The 21,931-nt window shown below is 33.3% G+C and overlaps 4 protein-coding genes across 4 annotated transcripts; 1 reads left to right on the top strand and 3 right to left on the bottom strand.

The window, feature by feature from the left end:
* LOC106302986 (transcriptional adapter ADA2b-like) lies at nt 1–699 on the bottom strand. The gene is made up of 3 exons (XM_013739374.1): nt 558–699; nt 333–373; nt 1–236 (listed from the first exon to the last, which is right to left on the bottom strand). The coding sequence occupies exons 1-3, from the start codon at nt 602–604 to the stop codon at nt 25–27; spliced, it is 300 nt and encodes a 99-aa protein (XP_013594828.1). The 5' UTR covers nt 605–699; the 3' UTR covers nt 1–24.
* A 7,075-nt stretch (nt 700–7,774) lies between these two features.
* LOC106308926 (transcription factor bHLH3) lies at nt 7,775–9,543 on the top strand. Its single transcript, XM_013746030.1, has one exon. The coding sequence runs from the start codon at nt 8,054–8,056 to the stop codon at nt 9,407–9,409; it is 1,356 nt and encodes a 451-aa protein (XP_013601484.1). The 5' UTR covers nt 7,775–8,053; the 3' UTR covers nt 9,410–9,543.
* LOC106308919 (protein NAR1) lies at nt 9,489–12,138 on the bottom strand. The gene is made up of 10 exons (XM_013746022.1): nt 11,770–12,138; nt 11,587–11,654; nt 11,168–11,508; nt 10,959–11,085; nt 10,738–10,879; nt 10,594–10,643; nt 10,333–10,504; nt 10,110–10,236; nt 9,920–10,014; nt 9,489–9,841 (listed from the first exon to the last, which is right to left on the bottom strand). Exons 1-10 carry the CDS (start codon nt 11,896–11,898, stop codon nt 9,689–9,691), a joined length of 1,404 nt encoding a protein of 467 aa, XP_013601476.1. The 5' UTR covers nt 11,899–12,138; the 3' UTR covers nt 9,489–9,688.
* Nucleotides 12,139–20,344: 8,206 nt separating this feature from the next.
* On the bottom strand, nt 20,345–21,586 carry LOC106344844 (CASP-like protein 2B1). The gene is made up of 3 exons (XM_013784147.1): nt 21,276–21,586; nt 21,056–21,188; nt 20,345–20,770 (listed from the first exon to the last, which is right to left on the bottom strand). The coding sequence occupies exons 1-3, from the start codon at nt 21,497–21,499 to the stop codon at nt 20,510–20,512; spliced, it is 618 nt and encodes a 205-aa protein (XP_013639601.1). The 5' UTR covers nt 21,500–21,586; the 3' UTR covers nt 20,345–20,509.
* Nucleotides 21,587–21,931: the final 345 nt, after the last annotated feature.

The following is a 21,931-nucleotide window of genomic DNA, read 5'->3' as shown; positions in this document are numbered from 1 at the left end:
TTTTGTTTCGAGATTTTCGCGGTTCTAAATACAAAGAAAACTAGAAACAAAACGCAAACTAACTATAACTCGGTAGGCGTGATCACATTTGTGAGTATTGATCTCTGCTCCAACAGACATACATTCTACACAGAGATCGAAATTGAGGCACACAGCACATTTGATCCTGATTTTGCCCGTAATGTCTTTCTGGCAATAATTGCAGTTGTATTTCGCTCCTCCCTCGGTACCTTGAACTGTCTCCACAAGAATAGTGTTACTTAGAGTGTACAGAAACAAAAAGTGAAAAAAGAAGCTTTACAGGAGAAACTTGATGAGAGTAGTAGTTTTACCCATAGAGGAGGACTCAAAGATCTCCACAGTAACCCAGGTTCTGCAACAAAACAGTGAAAGCCACAATCACACACAGACTACTTACTATATAGCTACATAATTTGAAGCGATCACCATGGTCTCAACAACAACAACGCAGGTTCAAAGAAGATTGCAATTCAATTCAATTTCGAGAATTTTACAAAACCCATATCGCGAAAATCAGTAGTAAACAGGAAGATTACCTCTGGGTTGAGTCTTCGACATTGTGGAAGTTCCCACGGGATCTCATTCATGCTGATCAGCAAATCGGATTTCAAAACACAAATCGTAGATGAATCTGGCCTGAGTGTGTGTGTTCCGACCTGAGAAAATTTAGCATGTGACTTTTACTTAATTAGTCTAATGATTAATGATTAATTCACCCACCACTATCACGATAGTCTAAATTTGTACCCACTAACCCCCACTTTATGCTAACTAGGGGACCCCGCCCCGCGCTTTGGACTTAAAGTTGTGTTTTGTTTATGTGTGTTTGATTTATCTAATTCGATGATAACATATGACGGTTTTACTGTCTCGGATATGGAGTTGAAGCGGTAAACGGGTTACTTTGGTTCTGGGGTTGAAACAAAAGAACTCGTTATTTATTAAGCAAGAGACAGCTATCGCTATAACTGTCCCAACAATTTTGAATTATATGGGATGGGACGAATTTTGAATCCATTGTCTAAATATTGAAATTATCTTAATCTCTTGATAATATTGCCATATGGGTAAATAATATTATCCAACGAAATATTTCTTTTCAAACTTGGATTAGCTATAACTGTCCCCACTTTATGCTAATTTCTAAATTACGAGACTTAAAATTTGTGTTACATAGAATCGGAAACGGGTACGTGAAAGCGAAAACGTTTGGAAACGTGGAAATGAGTTTTTTAAAATATCTAGGAAACGGATACATGTTGGAAGGATATACACATATATTATTGTATATTATTATATTAAAAAGGATATTTTAAATAGTAAAAATCAAGTACACAATTCAAAAAAAATATGTATAACTATAAAAAAGTATAACAGTATGTAAATATATATTTTAAGAATTAAAAAGAAAATATAGCACCTCAATTAATCAATACAAACAACATCAAACAAATAATTGGATTAATATTCAGAAAACAGAATATGATGAAGTTACCTTTGTTTTAAAGAAAAAAGTTTCCTAGCTACACGAAGTTTACGATAATATGGTGAAAACCATCCAATGTATGAAAATGTGTCAACAACTACACGAAGTTTATGTTAATACATGTCACATGTACGAAGTAAATAATAATATGGTGACAACATCACAATCGGGTTTAATTGATTTTAAGCTAAGTTAATGGAGTCAATCCGTAATTTATTAAACTTAATAAACTTAATAATTTAATAAAATTAATAAACTTAAACTTAATAATTTATTAAACTTAATAAATTTATTAAACTAAATAAATTTAATAAATTTAATAAATTTATTAAGTTTATTAAATTATTAAGTTTATTAAGTTTATTAATAAATGATTAAGTTTATTAATAAATGATTAAGTTTATTAATAAATGATTAAGTTTATTAATAAATGATTAAGTTTATTAATAAATGATTAAGTTTATTAATAAATGATTAAGTTTATTAATAAATGATTAAGTTTATTAATAAATGATTAAGTTTATTAATAAATGATTAAGTTTATTAATAAATGATTAAGTTTATTAATAAATGATTAAGTTTATTAATAAATGATTAAGTTTATTAATAATTTTAGTAAATTACGGATTGACCCATTAACTTAGCTTAAAATCAATTAAACCCGAATGTAATGTTGCCACCATATTATTATTCACTTCGTACATGTGACATGTATTAACATAAACTTCGTGTATTTATTGACGCATTCTCATATATTGGATGATTTCCACTATATTAGTGTAAACTTCGTGCAGCTAGGAAACTTTTTTCCTTGTTTTAAAGTTCAATATAATAAAACTTTTGTTCTCAACTATTTTTCTTGTTTCTTTATGAATTTAAGTTTTACTTGTTATGTTTATAGAAAAAAAATGTTATGTTTATAAAGTGGAGGAACTACCCTAATGCAGCTGATGTTTATAATATCATATTTTTCAAACACCATCTCTAATCATCCGTTGTGTTTACGATACAACCACCATAACGCTTCCACTTTAGAATCGTGAGCTTCTACCATTCTTCCAACCATCTTAATCTTGGAATCACGATTCCAAGCCGATTCCATGTGATTCCAAGTGCTTCCGCTTTCGGAGCGAGAAGCGCACAGCCACCGACAATTCCATGTTTTTTAGCTCAAAACCAATTTGGAGAATCTCATTATATTAAATCCTGATAATTATGGAAAAGACATCCATATTAATTTCTGAAATGTAAGTATTTAACGTGTAGTCGTAGAAAGATCATTCAATTCAACACTCAAAAATATATAAATATGGAGCATCCGGTCGATTCTAAGCATAAAAACTCTCTAGATCCCCTAACAAACTCTAGTTATATTCATTCGATTTTAGTTTATTTATCTCCACTTCAAACGTGAAATAACCTTAGAAGACATGAAAAAAATATGATGAAATGGATTGAAACTAGCTTGAGGTTCTGCAACAAAACAGTGAAAGCCACAAAAAAACTCTATAACTGTATATATGGATCATCTGATTCTAAGCATAATTGGATGAATCCCGGGGTTTAAAGGACTTTAATGCAACTACAATATGTCAAACTGCGATAACAATATAGTACAAATTCAATAGTACATGTCATTAAGGTCACGTAACTATTTAGGTCTTTAACTACATATGCCTCAAGTGCTCTTAAAAAATTCTTGGATGCCTTCTTAATTTACTTTATTTTATTTTATATTTTTTAATGGATAATGTGGGTAATGAGTGGCTAAAGACGAATTGCCCCTTAGTGAACTATAATATTTACTAATGCCCAACCTAAATATCCGACCCACCGAAACCCAATCTAATAATCTGATACACCTAAAACTAAATGACTGCGTTTCTCTTCTTTCTCCCTCATTTCCCTTGTTTCGTTCTCCGGCTCCTCTCTCTTGCGATTCCAAAACCCTAGCCTCCGTTGCGTCGTGCCTTGTGCGTCCTCCATCTAAATCGAGAATCCATCAACATTCAAACACCTGAACCCGAACCACTTCCACATTCATAATACGCTGCCATACCTCCTCCTCTGGCTCTGCCTATGCGTCTGCCTATGCATCTGCCTCTGCATGTGCCTCTGCCACTCCCTCTGCATGTGCCTCTGCCACTCCCTCTGATTTTTTTTCCTCTTCCACGAATTTTTCCTGCTGATGGAAACCTTGTTTGTTGAGGTTTTTCTTTCTTAACTTCATACTCTGGAGGAAGTACTTTCACTGCTCTAACTTCTTCTAGTATAACCCAATCAGACATATGAGGAACCAAATATATTTTCCTGTGATAAGCCAAAGCCCATTGCTCCACAAAATAGTACTTAGAACAATACTCAGATAGATGGAGTCCCCTTCCAGCTTTATCAGTCATGAATGTGGCAGCAGCTACTGCATGCACACATGGGTATTTGTCTTTATCAAATTACTCACAGCTACAAGTCATCATAGCTATATCAACGGTATAAACTTTCCCGTCACTACCTTCGACTATGTACTCAAGATGGAAGTTGTTTAACTCATTAACTGAAGGAAACCCTGCATCAATACATCTTTTAGACATTTTCGTTTCCACAATAGGCACAAGCTTTATTATGGGTGGTATTTCAGCTGCCTCCTTCCTATGTTTATTAAACCATTTTTGCAATGATAACATCAAAAATTGGTAGTAAAGTGTACTTCCTTGCATCCTTAATAACACCATTATAAGATTCTACTGAATTGGTGGTGTCAACATTGTACCTATCTCCGTCAAAGTAACATCTAGCCCATTTCCTCTCTTTAACACTTTTGTCAAGATACTCCGCTGCACTAGGATACTTCCTGCGAAAAGCATGAAAAAGGTTCAAGAACTCATCCTTTGTATAAGTGTGTGCTCACTCTCTAAACTTAAATGCACAAGTATCTCTGTTGTTATGGACATGACCTTTAACATTTTGAGACAAATGTCATATATAATATCCATGAGCGGCCTGAGGGAACACTAGACTTACTATCTTGATCAAACTTTTTTTTCTATTTGAAAGAAACACCAATCCAGGGACATCAGATATCACTGATTTCAACTATTTCATAAACCATATCCAGCTATCCTCTTTCTCACCATTTGCCACAACAAACGCAACTGGGTAATGATGATGATCGGGATCCCGAGCAGTCGCAACAAATAAAACTCCACCATAAAATTCTCCAGGTGTGTTGCATTAAAAATGAGGACTTTCCTCATCGCGAGAACCCTTCTATGCTTTCTCCCAAAGCAAAAAACAAATACTTTAATTTGTTTGCCTCATCCACAACCGCACGAGTTACTGTCTCAGGATTCGTCTACTCCAACATGTACATATAACAACATAATAAGGAAAAACTCTCTTTTGGACTTCCTCACACTTCATTAGCAGCTAGTCTTTTTCATCTCCATGTTGTTGTGTATGATACATCCACAACAACCCTGTGATGAATCAAATCGATCAGAGCGTTGGGAGCTGGTGTGTAAAATCTTCCAGGATAATCTTGAGCCAAAACAAATGCAACGATTTGTGGTGTGCCTCTCCTTCTATTAGGCAGTGTTCTTGTAGTAACAACAGAACATCTATGCTGCTTGATGTAACTTTTAACCGTCCAAAGATCTGAATTGATCAACTTTGCAACACATACAAACCACTTTCAGCCTTCTTTGGCTCTTCGACATTTTATCACATATCTCTTAGTATCCGACTTAACTACATCATACTCAAAACACTCCCGATGTGAAGCCGTCTGAATAAGAACTCCTCCTTTGTTTTAAATTCTTGACCTAAAACAAAATCCATACCATCATCCTGTTCCCAATAGACAACAAGTGTGACTTCAACTGATGGTTGCTTATGTATCTTCAAACACATGCTCATCTCTTTTGGTGACATTCTCATGCATCTCAATGTCTTTGTAATATGTGAGCACCTCACCATTACCTTCATTATCATTTGCATCATTCTCGGTCCAATCTTCATAACCACCCTATGTCTCAGTAGCCTCTGTCTCAGTAGCCTCTGTATCATTAGCCTTTGTATCACCCTCTTCTGAAAGTTGCACTTCTACATTGTTGAACTCCACATGTATAACACTTCTCTACACTTTTCATGATTAACTTGCAGTAGATAACTAAAAACGTCTTCATCATTCCAAATATATGATAGTTTGTTCGAATACAATACCATTGGAAAGTAATTAAGCTTCGCTTCTATTTTAGATTCATTTACCTTTAACTTTCTGCATATACGCTCAACCAAAGCAGAGTATGTGACTTCTTCCACTGATTTCTTCAACACAATCGTGTAAATTTCATCTTCTCTTTCACCATCTCCCGATATCCATTTAATTTCAGCCCCATCATTCATATAATAACCCCCGTAATCACAACAAATGATTGTGCAAGACGGATTTTGTATTTTCCTGAATTAAAATAGAATTATCATTACAATTAGCATTATTAACAATCTAAATATTAATACCCACAACATACAATCTTCTCTTACTAATACTAATCAATTTTAGTATTATCCCCTAGACATTATTTACGAAGTGATTTGACACATGTTATTTCTACAATCACTTTGACCAAAAAAAGTGACATGGCATGTTAAAATTGATGACATGGCTAATAACAAAATATGACATTGCAATTACATTTAATGTTAATTTCTATTTTTTGTAAACTTTTTAGAATATGGAAATAACTCATACTCATCATAAAATAAATATATTTAAATATGGTATTAAATAATGTAATAAATATAAAATATTTTATAAAGGTCGAAATATTATTTAGATTATTTTATAAGAATATAATTTTTACTACTAAAAAATATTTTCAGCATTTTATACATTTTTTTAATATAAACTTTTAATTGTAAAACCATTTATTTCCTACATATATTTATAAATTTTAAATTTTAGATCTATTTAATTTTAATTTTTGATAATTATAAAATTTTTAATATCATTTTTAAAGAAAAATTATATAAATTGATTTAATATAAATTAACCAAAAGAAATAATGAAATAAATTAACCAAAAGAAATAATGGAAATTTATCTAAAATTATAGTTTATATATATATATATTTCTCAAATATAATTTAAATAAATCAAAATATTTATTTTATCTTAATTTTATGTTTAACTCAATCAAAATTTATATTAAAATATTGATAGGAAAATAATAAAATCTAGAATATTAACAGAATTTTATGTTTAAATATAATGTAAATTCAAAATTTTATTTCTGCACATGGTGGAGGAAAGCACCTTGTACATAGTAATACTAGTAATACTAGTTAAATTTGTATACATAGTAAGTAATACTAGTAATATTGTTTTGCCTTAGTAAATACTAGTTTTCAGGTAATACCCATAAATTATTCATGCACTAACTAATCAATTTTTTATGACGATTTTGTTCGGATTTTACATTACTCATGATATATAATTCATCTTAATGAAATTACACCAAAAAATCATCAAAAACAAGCATAAAATATACCATATATCCATAAACACAGTTTTGAAATTCCTTTTTAATCTATTCAAATTTGCATTGAATCTTCCTTTTTTATACTAGCCGATATATATCCTTCTTTTTAATAGTATTCTAGTAAAAATTTCATCAAAACTGACATAAAATATACCATAAATCCATAAACACAGTTTTCGAAATCATTTTTAGTCTCTCAAAAATTTCATCAGTTCTTAATTTTTTTAACGTTACTCATGATATACACAACATTTAAATAATTTTCCAGAAAAAAATCACATCGAAAATATACAAGAATTACATGTTCTTCAAGCTTTAAAATCGCCAATAGAGGATGAGGAAGAAGAGCTTATACGATGAACATGAAGACGTGTGGGCCATGTGAAATCTGATTAGTTAAAATTGTTTTGTGAGCCATTACGGTAAATGAATTATGGTTGGTTTATTTAATAGAAAAAAAATGTATTTATAAGATGAAATAAGATATATGGAAACACAATCATAAAAGAATAGCGAGAATAAAAAAAGTTGTTAAAGGAAAAGTGAGAATAAAAAAGAGATAAAAATAATGATTTTTTTAAATCGGGGTAGAGTGAAAGTCCAACTATTTATCTCTTCTTCTTTTTTTTTTTATGAGATTTTTATTGTTAACAACAATTATTGATTTCATAGTAATCAATTAAAAACAACAAAAATAAAAACTTTGCATCCAATTGCAGAAGACCACGCTTGCAGGTAAGAAAAATGCAGACAATCACGTTTTTAATAATCAAGACACGATTTATAACCCTAAACCCCAATTTTCTCGCATCTTCCGAATTTCTTTTTCGTCAATTTCTTCAGAAGTCACGACAGATCTGAGTGAATCAAGCTCAGGTTTTGTCTTTCTAAAGACAGGAGCGTTTTGCCTAAACTCGGTGGCCCCAACAAGAAACACGTGATTCTTCTTCTTCCTCCTCCCCACAAAACGAAACGCCCACCTTCCATCCCCTCGTAAGCGGCTGATTTCAATGGGTCAAAAGTTCTGGGACAATCAAGAAGATCGGGCCATGGTGGAATCCACCATAGGCTCCGAAGCTTGCGACTTTTTCATCTCCTCTGCTTCTTCCCTCACCAAGCTACTCCCCCCTCCTCCAACTGATCCCAGTCTCCAGCAAGGCCTGCGCCACGTCGTCGAAGGCTCAGACTGGGACTACGCCATCTTCTGGCTAGCTTCCAACGTCAACAGCTCCGACGGTTGCGTCTTGATCTGGGGAGACGGCCACTGCCGTGTCGTAAAGGGTAACTCGGTAGACGAGCAAGACGAGACCAAAAGGCGTGTCCTTAGCAAGCTCCACTTGTCCTTTGTCGGTTCGGATCTGGTGAAACAGGGTCCTCTCACTGATCTCGACATTTTTTATTTGGCGTCTCTCTACTTTTCGTTTAGGTGTGATTCGAATAAGTACGGTCCTGCTGGAACTTATGTCTCTGGGAAGCCGCTCTGGGCTGCAGATCTGCCTAGCTGCTTGAGTTATTACAGGGTTAGGTCTTTTTTAGCTAGATCTGCTGGTTTCAAGACTGTCTTGTCTGTACCAGTGAACTGTGGTGTTGTGGAGCTTGGCTCACTTAAACTGATCCCAGAGGATAAGAGTGTGATTGAGATGGTTAAGTCAGTGTTTGGTGGATCCGACTTTGTAAAATCTAAAGAAGCCCCCAAGATCTTTGGTCGACAGCTGAGCCTCGGCGGATCGAAACCGCGGTCGATGAGTATCAACTTCTCACCTAAGATGGAGGATGACTCCGGTTTCTCCTTGGAGTCCTACGAGGTGGGAGGTTCGAATCAAGTGTACGGGAAAGACGAGGCGGCGTTGTATCTAACCGACGAGCAGAGACCGAGGAAGAGAGGGAGGAAGCCGGCAAACGGGAGAGAAGAGGCCTTGAACCACGTGGAAGCTGAAAGGCAGAGGAGGGAGAAGCTGAACCAGAGATTCTACGCGTTGCGTGCCGTGGTGCCTAACATCTCGAAGATGGACAAGGCTTCTCTCCTTGCGGATGCGATCACGTACATCACGGATATGCAGAAGAAGATAAGGGTGTACGAAACGGAGAAGCAGGTGATGAAGAGGAGGGAGAGCAATCAGATAACTCCAGCAGAGGTTGATTATCAACAGAGGCAGGATGATGCGGTTGTGAGAATAAGCTGTCCGTTGGAGAATCATCCGGTTTCGAAGGTGATGCAAGTGTTTAAGGAGAATGAAGTTATGCCTCATGATGCGAACGTGGCTGTAACAGAGGAGGGTGTGGTTCATACGTTCACTCTCCGGCCTCAAGGTGGGTGCACCGCTGAGCAGTTGAAGGACAAGCTCCTCACCTCTCTAGCACGGTAGTAGCTGCTTTTTTAAAAGTGTAATAGTGTTGTTATTGGGTTGTATCAATGTACTATTACTAGCCAACCAAAACAAGATATGGCTTAGGAATGTGTAATTGTTACTTTCTATGTCATGTTGAGATTTGTCTTTTACATATAAGACTGCGTGAGGAGGGAGCTTCTCCTATATAATACATAGAAAAAACACAGAAACCAGAGTTCACTGGTACAGACAAGACAATCTACCAGACCGTCTTTGTTCTCTTATCGGTCAAAATTTCAAACACCTACGGTTTGTCTACCAGTTGTTGAGCTGCGCTGTAACGCTTTTAACGACCGCATGGTACTGAGTGTGCAAGTACTTCTTTGCCTCGCCGGAACCAGGCTCGTGAAGCCACTCATCGTACAGTCTCTTGGCAATTGGATTCTGGAATGGATCTGTACTCAAAGCCTGGATCCAAAAAGTGAAGGTTTATATCTAAGCTTGCTTAAACAATAAAAGGAATGATGAGACTGCAGGGAAGCTTACAGTATCATTCATATACGTAGCTTCTAGTGAGTTGATCAGTTCTTTCGGAGTCTGTCCTGTCTTTGGCTTAATCTGTCCACCACCATTCAGGCAACCTGTTTATATAAAGCATTTTGGGCATTGTTAATAACACAACACAAACAAAGTGATTTCTTCCCAAGTACGGTTTTGCAAAGAAGAGAAGATGAACCTGCAGGGCACGCCATAATCTCTACATACTGATAACCGCACTTCCGTGTTTTCAGTTTCCGGACAATGTTCTGAAGGTTCTGGAAACCGTAACACGTTGCGAATTTCAGCACTGTTTTACCTTCCAACTTCAAGAAGAGTTAAAAGACAGAACGTGAGACCAAAAAAAAAAAAACAGGACTAATGAGATAAATCGTCGTTATTGTCCGTCTCTAGGAACTTACTTCAAGAGTCAATTCACGAAAATCAGAGTTTCTGAGAGTTTTAAACTCAAGAGGACCTGCAATAGTGTGTCCGAACAGTGCTGTTGCCGCATGCCTGAATATTGTTTCTGCGTAACCACCAGAACTCCCAGCTACACCATAGAGATGTCCTTCCTCTGTAACATTCGTCAGCCTGTTTTGTTTTCGAAATGAAAAACGTTAAACATGAATGCATCACCTTGAAGGAAAGAAGAGGATTGTAATGATAATGATCCTTCTTACAATCTGTCGAGTGGAGACTCCTCCAGATCTTTAAAGTCGACTCCTTTTAACTGCAAGGTAAACCAGAAACCATATTCACATTTTCTGCTGGATGGAAGAAGCAAAGATAAGAAGAAGGACAGGGTTTAGGGTAATCTTTATCACCTTTAATAAATCCAAAATTTCACCGGTTGTTAGCACGGAATCAACTTCAGTCAGGTTATCTCCAAAGACAAAGTCGTCTCTCGCTGCCTCCAGCTTCTTATCGTAGCAGGGCATCACGGTCACATGGTAAATCTCCTCCAGCCTAGTTCCAATACATGCTCACTGATGAATCCAAAAATGAAAGGAAAGAGAACAAATGATAACCAGAGTCTCAAGAGTACCTGAGTCCTAACGCTTGACATAGATGGTGTTTGATGGCAGTTCCAATAGCTTGCTGAGGACTCTTAACAGAAGAGACATACGGCAGAACAAATGAACCAAGCGTCTTTTCAGCATAACATATCCAACCTTTGATTCAACCAAACACAGAACATTTACTCTCACATGATTTGCCACATTCGAGTAAGTCAAACTAGTGAAGCTGTCTTACCAGGACATGCGGAGGAAAGTATAGGGAGAGGGGACTGAGCATTTTCACCATCATCAGAACTAGCTTGCTTGAAACGGTTCACAAACTCATTACAAGCTTCGATAAGCACCAAGTCTCTGCTACAGCTCGTATCAAACACAGCTTTAACTCCCAGAGACTTTAAGAAAGTAGTTAGCTTCTTGAAGACCTGAAGAGGAGAGATATCGTAGTGAACAGCAATGGAGGCTCTGGACTGCGGAGAAAGGGAGACGATCACGTCTTTGCCTTTCGTAAGAGCAGAGAGGAACTCGTCTAAGCTTTGCTTCTCAAGCATGACTGTCTCAGCCGATGTGATGCATCCGCTGCATCAAAAAAAAATCAAAACACCATTACATTTTTAAAGTCTAAGACTAACTCAAGAGCAGAGAGAGATAACATACCTGCAAGCCAAGCAATCCTTGAGAGAGATTTTGACAGGTTCGAGCTGTTGTTTTGGAGTAAGCACAACCTTCAAGAGTAAAATCACAGCACAAAGAAACACACTTTTAGCTGGTGAAGAGACTCGAGAACTGACTAATTGAAATAAACCCAATAAACAAAAGAAAGCATTGAAATTGTAGGACCTGGGGACGATCAGGCTTCTTGTCGAGGGGCTTTTTTGAGCCTTTGAGAGATACGACACAGGCTTGGGACGGAGCAATGAAATCGTTGAGATCTCCGAGTCTTAAGGTCGGTGAGAACTTGTCCGACATAGCTACTCAGCTTTCTATTTCAATCTTTGGAGACGATGATGAATATAGCAGAATCACAAACCAAAAGGGGATAACAATTGAGGCTTGGTGTAGGGGAAGCTGAGGGAGGGTATTAGAGAATCAAGAACGGCTCGTCGAAGGAGTGTTCGTCTTCCCTATCTTTCAAGTTCCGACCTGGGTTCGATCAAATCGACGAACGAAGTAAGAAAAAGACTCGTAACCTAAAAGGGATTGAATTGTCAAAAACGTAAATTACATACCGGTCCTTTTTAATATTTATATTGCCAAGGAGGGGCCCTAAATATAATTAGAGTTACAAGATAAATCGGTGTACAGCAGATCAGAACACACGAAGAGTTTACATTAACAGTGCGGATTACCTATGCAGGGAGTGATATCCCTTTATGTCTATAATGTGTGATTTCCTTTTGCAATTCTCACAGTCTGCCCTTCCACTACCGGACAAGGCAAGTATCATGGTCTAACTCAGGTAAACGACCTATTTCCATACCAGAAATATCATATATTAATAGTTTCACACAATCTTTCAACTTCGTCCTAATTCCACATATTATAATTATTAAAACCTATTTCCACACAATCAGAAAGATCGAAATTCATATCCACATAAATGATAGTTTGGCTTGGTTTTAATAGTTTGAATGTAAATTGATACCAAATTAGCATGTTTTAGACCGAATTTAAAACATGATCCAACATGCTACTCAAATACAAACCCGACCTAACATTCGAATCAAACTTTAGTAAATTTAAAAAATCAGATTGTATCAATTCAATTTGGTTAGTCATTGGTTATGTTTCAAAATTTTGAGTAGTAAACTGAACTAAATCGGACTATGTGGATTAAAGTTCATACTTAATACATTATGGAGATATGAGTCTCGATCTTTCGGATTGGGAAGAAATAAGTTTTAATACTTCTAATGTGTGGAATTAGGACGAGATTGAAAGATTGTATGAAACTATTACTATATGATATTTATGGTGTGGAAATAAGTCGTTTACCCGGTCTAACTGATATGACTGTCTGCCAAAGGTAAGCTCTATCTTTTGTCTATGTGAATCTGTGGTTCTGACTCTTGAAAGCTCATATGTTTTATTTTGGTTTTACTTACTGTGCTATCTTACTAGGTATGTGGATATGATTTCAAATTCTGAAGTGGCTTATGTGTTCCGCAAAAGAGCAAAAGTAGGTGATCATAATTTTCATTTGAGCATTCAGTTACTTTTGTGCATGATCCCAAATTTTGCAACCTAAATGATTTCAGCCAAGCCAAGATGCAAAATTAATGTGCTGAAATCAGTTCTTGTGATTTTCGACAAAGAAGTTAAACATAAACAAGATGTTAGAAATCAGTTGGTCTTTGAAGGCAAATCAATACCCGAAGAGGAAATTCTCACAAAAGCCATTACCTTGGCGAAAGAATGGACGAGCTGTCAGGAGAAGATACCTCCACCTTCTTGCAAGACCCCTTCTTGTACCCAACCAGCGCCAAACTGCTCTGTTCTGAATACCGATGCGGCTTGGAAAGCTTCAAATCTTACGGCGGGACTTGGATGGACGATTAAAACACAGGAAGAAACAGCGGAATTTACCAAACCATGTCGTTTTGTTGACTGTTTTGATTGCAGAAGGGTTGGCTCTGCGAGAAGCACTAGCACGATGTAGAGAATTGGGGCTCAGGAGGATCCGATGTGAATCTGACTCACGAGAATCACACCCGGAACTCTATGGAATTTTATCGGATGTCTTTAGTTTCTCTAGCTCTTTCGATTTTATTTCCTTATCTTGGATCCCAAGAGGAATGAACAAAGCAGCTGATAAGTTTGCTAAACAATGTTTGGTTGAGGAAGAAGCCTTTATGGCTGACACCTAACTTTAATTTGCATTAATATAAGTCTGTGTTTCAAAAAAAACAAGATGTTTATGAACGAGATGAGTGAGGTATGAAATCCAAAAGTTAAACATAACTTATATGTCAGTCTTACTAACCAAATATTTATTATATTGTAACTAACTTTGATGATGTTCGTTCATGTAACTAGGACGGAAAACATAAAGGCGGATCGCTTGGCACGCAGTGCTCAGAACCAACAGTCTTTCGTCGTACACATGGATGCCGAGTTGCCACCTTGGTTTACAGAGGCTACATGAGTCTGTGACAGTTTGCTGTAAAAAAAACCTAATGTTTGAAATAATGTATTTTAAACATAAACATCAAACATTTATCTTTAAATGTAAAAAATAGATAATAAGCAATATACAATATAAGAAATGCATACATACAATATAAGTAAAAATAAATAATAAGTAAATATACAATTTAAAAAATAGAAATACTACATTAAACATTTATCTTTTATATAAAAATGATAATCAGTAATATACAATATAAGAAATGTATATATACAATATAAGAGAAAATAAATAATAAGTAAATATACAATTTAAAAAATAGAAATACTACATTAAACATCTATCTTAAAATGAAAAAAAGAAGATAAAAAGTAATATACAACATAATAAATGGAAATATACAATATAAGTCTTTGTTATACATAATATACATTATGTATATATAGAATCTATACAATATAAGAATAAATATACAATTAAGAAATGAAAAAGAAAAATTAAACATCTCTCTGAAAAATGTATAGTAAAATAAATGATAAGTAAATATACAATATAAGAAATAGAAATATTATATTGAACATCAATTGTAATATTAGAATAAGTAAATATAAAATATAAGAAAAACTAAACTTATATGATATAAGAAATATAAATATTACATCAAACATCTAACATCTAACGTAATATTATCATTTGATACAAAAGCAACAGAAATTAGAATAAGTAGATATACAATATTTGTTAAAAAAAGAAGAAGTAAATATATAATATAAAAAAATAAACAATAAGTAAATATATAATATCATAAATGAAAAACTAAATTAAACATCTATCTGAAAATGTGTATAGTAAAATAAATAATAAGTAAATATAGAATATAAGAAATAAAATATTACATTAAACATCTATCTTAATATTAGAATAAAAATAAATAATAAATAAATAGAAAATATAAGGAATAGAAAAAACTACATTAAACATCTATCGGAAAATATATAGTAAAATAAATAATAAGTAAATATATAATATAAGAAATATTACATTAAACATCTATCGTAATATTAGATAAATAAATATACAATATAAGAAAAATAAACAGTAAATATGTATATATATATATAATATAAGAAATAGAAAAACTACACTAAACATCTATCTGAAAATGTATAGTAAAATAAATAATAAGTAAATATTCAATATAAGAAATATAAATATTACATTAAATATATATCGTAATATTACTATTTGATATAAAAGTAGAATAAATAAATATACAATATAAGAAAAGGTAAATAATAAAGAAATATACAATATAAGAAATGGAAAACTACATAAACATTTATCTGAAAAATATGTTTTTTTTCTAAGAAAATATGTGTAAATATACAACATGTATAATTAGATACGTTTGGTACATGTGTTACTCCTCGCGCCACTATTTTTTATTTTCAGAAAGAAAAAAATAAATGGTTAAGCACCAATATCAATTAGGTTAAACAGGCGAACAACAACAAAATTCAAACATCGCAAAAATGCTCACATCAACATTATAATACAATAACTTTAACCTAAAAAAAATGAAAATTTTCTATTAAGCAAACCATACATACAAAATACTCATGTATGCATAAAAACATACAATTTAGAGTATAACGTTCAAAAGAATAATTATATAGTTATAATTTGAAAATTAAAATAGCTCTGCGCGTGGCGCAGATTAAGCCTTTGTAAAATATTAAAAGATATGTATTCTATTAAAATAGAAGTTACAATTAAGTTATATACATTTTATAAAATTCCTAAATAATGGTCCAACTTAAAATATCACACATGAAACGAAATTGTGACTTCTATTTTAATAGAATGAATTCTTTGGATTTTTTTAATGATCTTTCCAAATCTTCCTGATTTTCATAATTTTCGTACGAACTTGGTTTAGGTTCAATCAGGTTTTATTTAAAAGAAAAACGAAACAACACACCTCCATGTAGGGTGGACGTTCGGGTACCCGTTCAGGTTCGAATCGGGTATTTCGGATTTTTGGGTATTTCGGTATAGAGGTATAGAACTCGTTCGGGTATTTATGTACTTCGGGTCGTGTTCGGGTAGTTTTAGTTCGGGTAGTTTTAGTTCGGGTTCGGTTATTTCGGATCGGGTTCGGATATTTAGATTTTGAAAAACAAAATTAAATTTTTCATTTCTCAAATTTCTTGTATTTAAAAATATAACTTTCACTTAACTATTTTTTTTATTTTTAATAGATTAAATGGTAAATAGATTTGGACATAACATTTTGAAACTAAAAAAAACAATAACCAAATTAATGTTTTTTTTAGTTTTGAAATGTTATGTCCAAATCTATTTACCATTTAATCTATTAAAAAAAAAAATTAGTTAAGTGAAAGTTATATTTTTAAATACAAGTAATTTGAAAAATGAAAAATTTTAATTTTTTTTTCAAAATCTAAATATCCGAACCCGATCCGAAATAACCGAACCCGAACTAAAAATACCCGAACCCGAACCGAAGTACAGAAATACCCGAACCGGTTCTATACCTCTATACCGAAATATCCGAAAATCCTAAATATCCGACCTGAACCCAAACGGATACCCGAACGCCCATCCCTATGCCGTGGAGTTCACTATCGGATCGGAGCTTCACGTCGATTTCTCTTCGATACTCAATCAAATCAGATCCAGTGGCTCCCTAACGGTGGCGTTTTCCTTGATGGACATTCTTATCTCAAACTCTCTCAGAGGGTTTTGAAATTTCGAAGAAGAAGAAGAAGAAAAGTCACCACAATGTCTTTGTGAGCTCGCTCACACAATCACCACCGTTGATTCATATTATTTAAGACCATTGATTCCTATTATTTAACATGTTTCGGGCTCGCGTAAGATTTTATTTTATTTTGGGCTTTCATTATAAGGTTTGTTTATTAATTGTTAACAATGAAAATGTAACAAAATATGCCACGTGTCTTCCAAAAGAAGCTGTATTTTTCGTTGATATGGACATTCTGCGGAACTTCAAAAGATTTATTTTATTATTATAGATTTTTTATGTAAAATAAAAATAAATATTTATTTAAAAAAATTCTAACAAAATCTTTTAAAAATCTTTTCAGAATCATTTTAAAATTTATTACAAGAAAATGATTAATTTAAATTTTAGCTATCATAAATATAATCAGAAATTTAATTAAAGTTAAATTTTGATTTATAAACGAAAATTAAAAATTATATAAAATATTTTAATGATAATAACAACTTAAAATGATTACTTTTCAAAAATACCTTTTAAAAGATTTAAAAAAGATTTTCCTGGAAATCAATAAGTCATTTCTATTTATTATTTGTGTGATTTTTTTAATTTAAACTATCTCTTAGAGGTGGCAGTTTTAAATGCTTCTATCATGTAACATTAAAATTTATGTCAATATTTTTTTACACAATTCTAATTTTTTTATTAATGGTTAAATTTTAATTTACACCCCCTTCGTAGATGAAAAATTTAACCTCTTTACATATCGTATATATAAAACTTTAGTCAACTATTATTAGCGTTTGTAAATTATTATACCAAATTGATTTATTAATCACTATATAAAAAGTTTTACATGTCCTACTCCAACCATAAATGGACGAATAATGTATATAGGGAATGAACATATATATGAACGAATACAATAAACATGAATACACTTTTATCATCTATATGCATATTGCATACTAATGTTATAGCATGAATGACCTATATATGTCAAAAGATTAATATTCCAATACTATACTATACGAAGAGAACACACATTAATCAGACTCGTTTAATGTTACGGAATATAACATAATTCCAACAAATTTTAATTTTACTTCATATTTGATACAAATTTACCTTTAAATTATTATCATTTTCATAAATACCTTAAGTTTATTATTAAATGACAAAATTAACCCTCCCAAAACATTTATAAATGTATAAGAATTATTTATAAAAATTTATAAACTCAACTTCACCACCTCAATATTAAATCCTAAATAATAATCGTTTTAACCGTAAGTTCAACTGTTATGATATCTTTTATTGAGTTTATTTTTAAAAATGGCATCCAACTTAGTGTATTTCAATAAATTTCTCAAATAAAATCTTTCCTACAAAATTATTTTACAAGTATAAAATATGGGTTTTTGCAAATATGACTCAAAACTTGAAGCCATACACAAAACCAACCCATGTTTTTTTGGAACTTTGACTTGACTCTTTCACCCCCAAAGTTCAGATTATTCACGAAAATGCCATCACTTTTTTTTCTTTTTTTTTTCTTTTCGAAAAGGCATAATTTACTCTATCATCCTCATCTTCCTCAAGTATTCCCAATATTGCCATTGCCATCAATACACAAACCACCATGAACAACCAATTTGAAGCTCTTAATGCACCTAAAAATCTATTTACACTATTTGTTTATCAATTCTTATGAACTAAAAACATCATATCTTTCAGTTTCTCTCTATATTCATCCAAAAAACCCAAGATTTTCAAGAATTCTTCTAGCGCATTATATTTTAGAAGACTTCCGGGAAGACTTCCCATAAATCTTCCAAAGTCTGCTCCAGATATGAAAAACCTGCATATAAAAAATGTTCAAATGACTTAAAAACAGAGAAAATGAGTGGAATATTATATAGATCTACTTTTATAGAACACACAAAGTACATATCCAAGTGGAAGATGAGAACCATCTGGTTAAAAACCTGCAACAAAAAAATAGATTAGTGATAAAGACATGAAACAAAAATGAAAAATTCATAAAAAGTTTGGTGTTTTCAAGTCAAAGAGATTAGAATGGGTTTGGAGAGTTTTAGTTTGGGAAAAAGGTAAGAACTATATGCAACATGAAGTTACCAAATGAAGAAAAACCAGACATAAAAACTTATCCAAAACGCTCAGATCTATTATGAAAAGGAGACATGTGAGAAGACTCCGTCAGAAGACTTCCAGGTAAGTCTTCTAGCGTATTATATTTTAGACAACTAACAGGTAAGTCGTCTCATAAGTCTTCCAGATCTGAAAAACCTGCATATCTAAATCCAGATCTGAAAAACTTGCATATCCAAAAACGTTCAAATGACTTAAAAACAGAGAAAATGAGTGAAAGATTAGATAGATCTACCTTTATAGAACACACAAAAATACTTATCTAAAATTAATAGATATACATTTAAATGAATGGAAGATGAGAACCAATGAAAAACCTGCAAAACAAGATAAACTAGTGAGAAAGACATGAGACAAAAACAATAAATTGATATAAATTTTGATGTTTATAAGTTCAAAGAGATCAGAGAAAGGTTGGAGAGTTTTAGAATGATGAACATAACATTTTTGTTACAGCCTTTTGAGAGGAGGAGAGAGAATGTGTAAAATTTTCTTTATATATGGAGATAAAAATTCTAATAAAGTTAAATATTTTCGATTCAGAAAACTTACTAGACGACTTACTTGTAAGTCGCCCAGAAACTAAAATATTTTTAGCGGGAAACTAAAATATTTTTAGCGGGAGTTAGAAGACTTTCAGAGAAGTCTTGTAATCTCCAGACGACTTACATGTTAGTCGTCAAGACCCTAAACATAACTCCTAAACTAAATTAACTAACTAAACACTTCATAAAATCAAATTAAATTTAAAAAGTGTTTGCTATACACAAAAATAAACATATATAAGTAAAATTTTAATTTTTCAAAAAAACATTTAAGCTTTCCAAAATCTAACCCTAAGAATACATACAATACTACAACATATGTTATCAAACCTTAAGCAAAAAAATACCATGATTACCTAATTTCACTTATCTATATTGAAAACTATTCAATTTTATTATATTTTAATTTATATTACTTAAAACTGTTTATACTTACATGATTTTAATTTTTCACTTGTCAAAATATTTTTAAAAATTTTTAAAATTATTTTTAAAATCAACTACACCAGAAAACTTCCCTGGAAGTCGTCTAGGCGACTTTTCGAGGCTATATTCGTAAAAATGAGTTATGTTATTTTGTTTGGTCACAAGGGGCTGACTGTAATTTCACAAAGCTTTTAGGTTAGTTTTGCATTTGATTCAAATTTGAGTATAATTTTGCATTTAAAATCAAGTTTTGAGTCATATTTGGCAAATCCTCCTATAAAATATTATAGTTGACTAAAGTTTTGTTTTGGGTAGCAATAGCCAATTCCTCGAGAGGATTAAGATAGAGAGTGTTGCTTTTGATCACAGCAGATGGCATAACTGATACAAAGAACACTAGATCCAGTTTTACATATACTATGTCACCAAGAACATCATCATTTTAACATAAGCAAGAAGATTTGGCCTTCACTTTCACACTTTTTTTTTTGTTTCTGAACGACAACATTTCAGCACTAATTAAAAAAAAGAGGATGTGTTCTTTTACTTCACCACGGCTAGGTTTGGTGGTCTTTGGGTGGTGGCACCGTACAAACGAAAGAGACTAAAAGCGGAAATGCAAGAGACTAAAACCATTGCAAGGGAAGCAAGCATGGCGCTGGCTACTCCTCCAGCTCCTCGGTTACAAAACTTGCCAAACATATTGCACACCTTCATCCATTGCAGCTCTTCTTCGCCTCTTATTCCAATCACACCAGACTCTGATGCTGCTGCTATAGCCGCCACACTCATGTAAGCCATCGCCTGCTCATTCACACCTCATTAAATTGCAAGTTTAATCCAATTTTTGAATACAAATAAGTAACACTCCTACCTAAGTGTACAGGTACATTCAATTTTTTTCTTCCATCTGGTAACCAACCAAACCCATTAAATGCTTGTAAGACTTTTCAACATAGAAAATCCTACTCCTCCCTGATAAAACGCTGAGCCGACCATGAGAGATCAAAAACGACAAATCCAAACCTCACAGCTACTTCACTAGTTATGGCAACAATAATGTATGGAGAAAGAAACACAGACACTCACCTGATCGCCAGAGAAAATGGCCCAAGCTAGAGACTTGCTAAACAAAACGCTTCCTTTCATTGAACCCATCACGCAACGAACTGACTGCAACAATGAATACACCGCAGCTATACCATTGGCGACCACCAAGAACCTGCATCCCACAAGAACAAAACATAAAGTTGCAAACTTCACAAATCTCTCTCTCAAAGTGTGTACTTCTTGATGAGCTATAACTAACACAAGCGACTTCATGTTGGTGTACTTAGCCCTCTTCTCGATAGTGAAGATTTTCTTGACCTGAGTGTCTGTAACAATCAGAATAAGACCGAGGAAAGCCAGAGCAGTGACAGAGCAGCGTAAGAGAAGCTCCGTTAGCCTCAGTCTCCTATCAACCACCTTCATCTTTCCTCCGTGGTAGACGGCGACGTTTCCGGGACTGATTCCAACCCCCAAGTAACTCATTTGTACACTTAAAAGAATCCAAGTGTTTGGACAAGACAAGAGACTAGTGTTTGAGAGAGAGAGAGAGTACGACCAGTTGGCTTAAGAGTTAAAGGCCTTAAATAGAAATGCTCACTGTCCCACGTTATTTATTGAAAAGAGAGAAAAAACCTTCATGGTTTGAAACTTCACATCTCTTTTGAGTCCTTGTTTAAGACGTTTTGTTTTGGTAAACCTTTTTAATCCTCACATTGATTGAGACACAGAAAGATCGTCTTAGAATCTGCCATTAGAATCTGCCAAGTGGTACACAAAATCTCTTGTATGCGTTGTTGTTACGTAGTTAGAAATGCATTTAATAGATCACAAAATCCAAACATTTTATAATTAAGACTAGACCCAGCGCGGATATAAATTTTCGGTTTATGGTTATTTATTTAACTAAATGATGTA

This window comes from Brassica oleracea, chromosome C1 (genome assembly GCF_000695525.1).
Source record: "Brassica oleracea var. oleracea cultivar TO1000 chromosome C1, BOL, whole genome shotgun sequence".
NCBI classification, from domain to species: Eukaryota; Viridiplantae; Streptophyta; class Magnoliopsida; order Brassicales; family Brassicaceae; genus Brassica; species Brassica oleracea.
Note: the sequence above shows the minus strand (reverse complement) of the source record. Positions and strands in the feature narration are given on the sequence as shown.

Excerpts from the sequence above, each read along its gene's own strand:
- LOC106344844 (XM_013784147.1), bottom strand. The coding sequence starts at position 21,499 with ATGAGTTACTTGGGGGTTGGAATCAGTCCCGGAAACGTCGCCGTCTAC. Across the intron at positions 21,189-21,275 it reads ACCAACATGAAGTCGCTTGT|GTTCTTGGTGGTCGCCAATG; the intron begins GTTAGTTATAGC and ends TGTGGGATGCAG. Across the intron at positions 20,771-21,055 it reads CCATTTTCTCTGGCGATCAG|GCGATGGCTTACATGAGTGT; the intron begins GTGAGTGTCTGT and ends GTGAATGAGCAG.
- LOC106308919 (XM_013746022.1), bottom strand. The coding sequence starts at position 11,898 with ATGTCGGACAAGTTCTCACCGACCTTAAGACTCGGAGATCTCAACGAT. Across the intron at positions 10,880-10,958 it reads TGTCAAGCGTTAGGACTCAG|GCTGGAGGAGATTTACCATG; the intron begins GTACTCTTGAGA and ends TATTGGAACTAG. Across the intron at positions 10,644-10,737 it reads AAATTTTGGATTTATTAAAG|TTAAAAGGAGTCGACTTTAA; the intron begins GTGATAAAGATT and ends TTTACCTTGCAG.
- LOC106302986 (XM_013739374.1), bottom strand. The coding sequence starts at position 604 with ATGAGATCCCGTGGGAACTTCCACAATGTCGAAGACTCAACCCAGAG. Across the intron at positions 374-557 it reads GTCGAAGACTCAACCCAGAG|AACCTGGGTTACTGTGGAGA; the intron begins GTAATCTTCCTG and ends GTTTTGTTGCAG. Across the intron at positions 237-332 it reads CTTTGAGTCCTCCTCTATGG|TTCAAGGTACCGAGGGAGGA; the intron begins GTAAAACTACTA and ends TTGTGGAGACAG.
- LOC106308926 (XM_013746030.1), top strand. The coding sequence starts at position 8,054 with ATGGGTCAAAAGTTCTGGGACAATCAAGAAGATCGGGCCATGGTGGAA.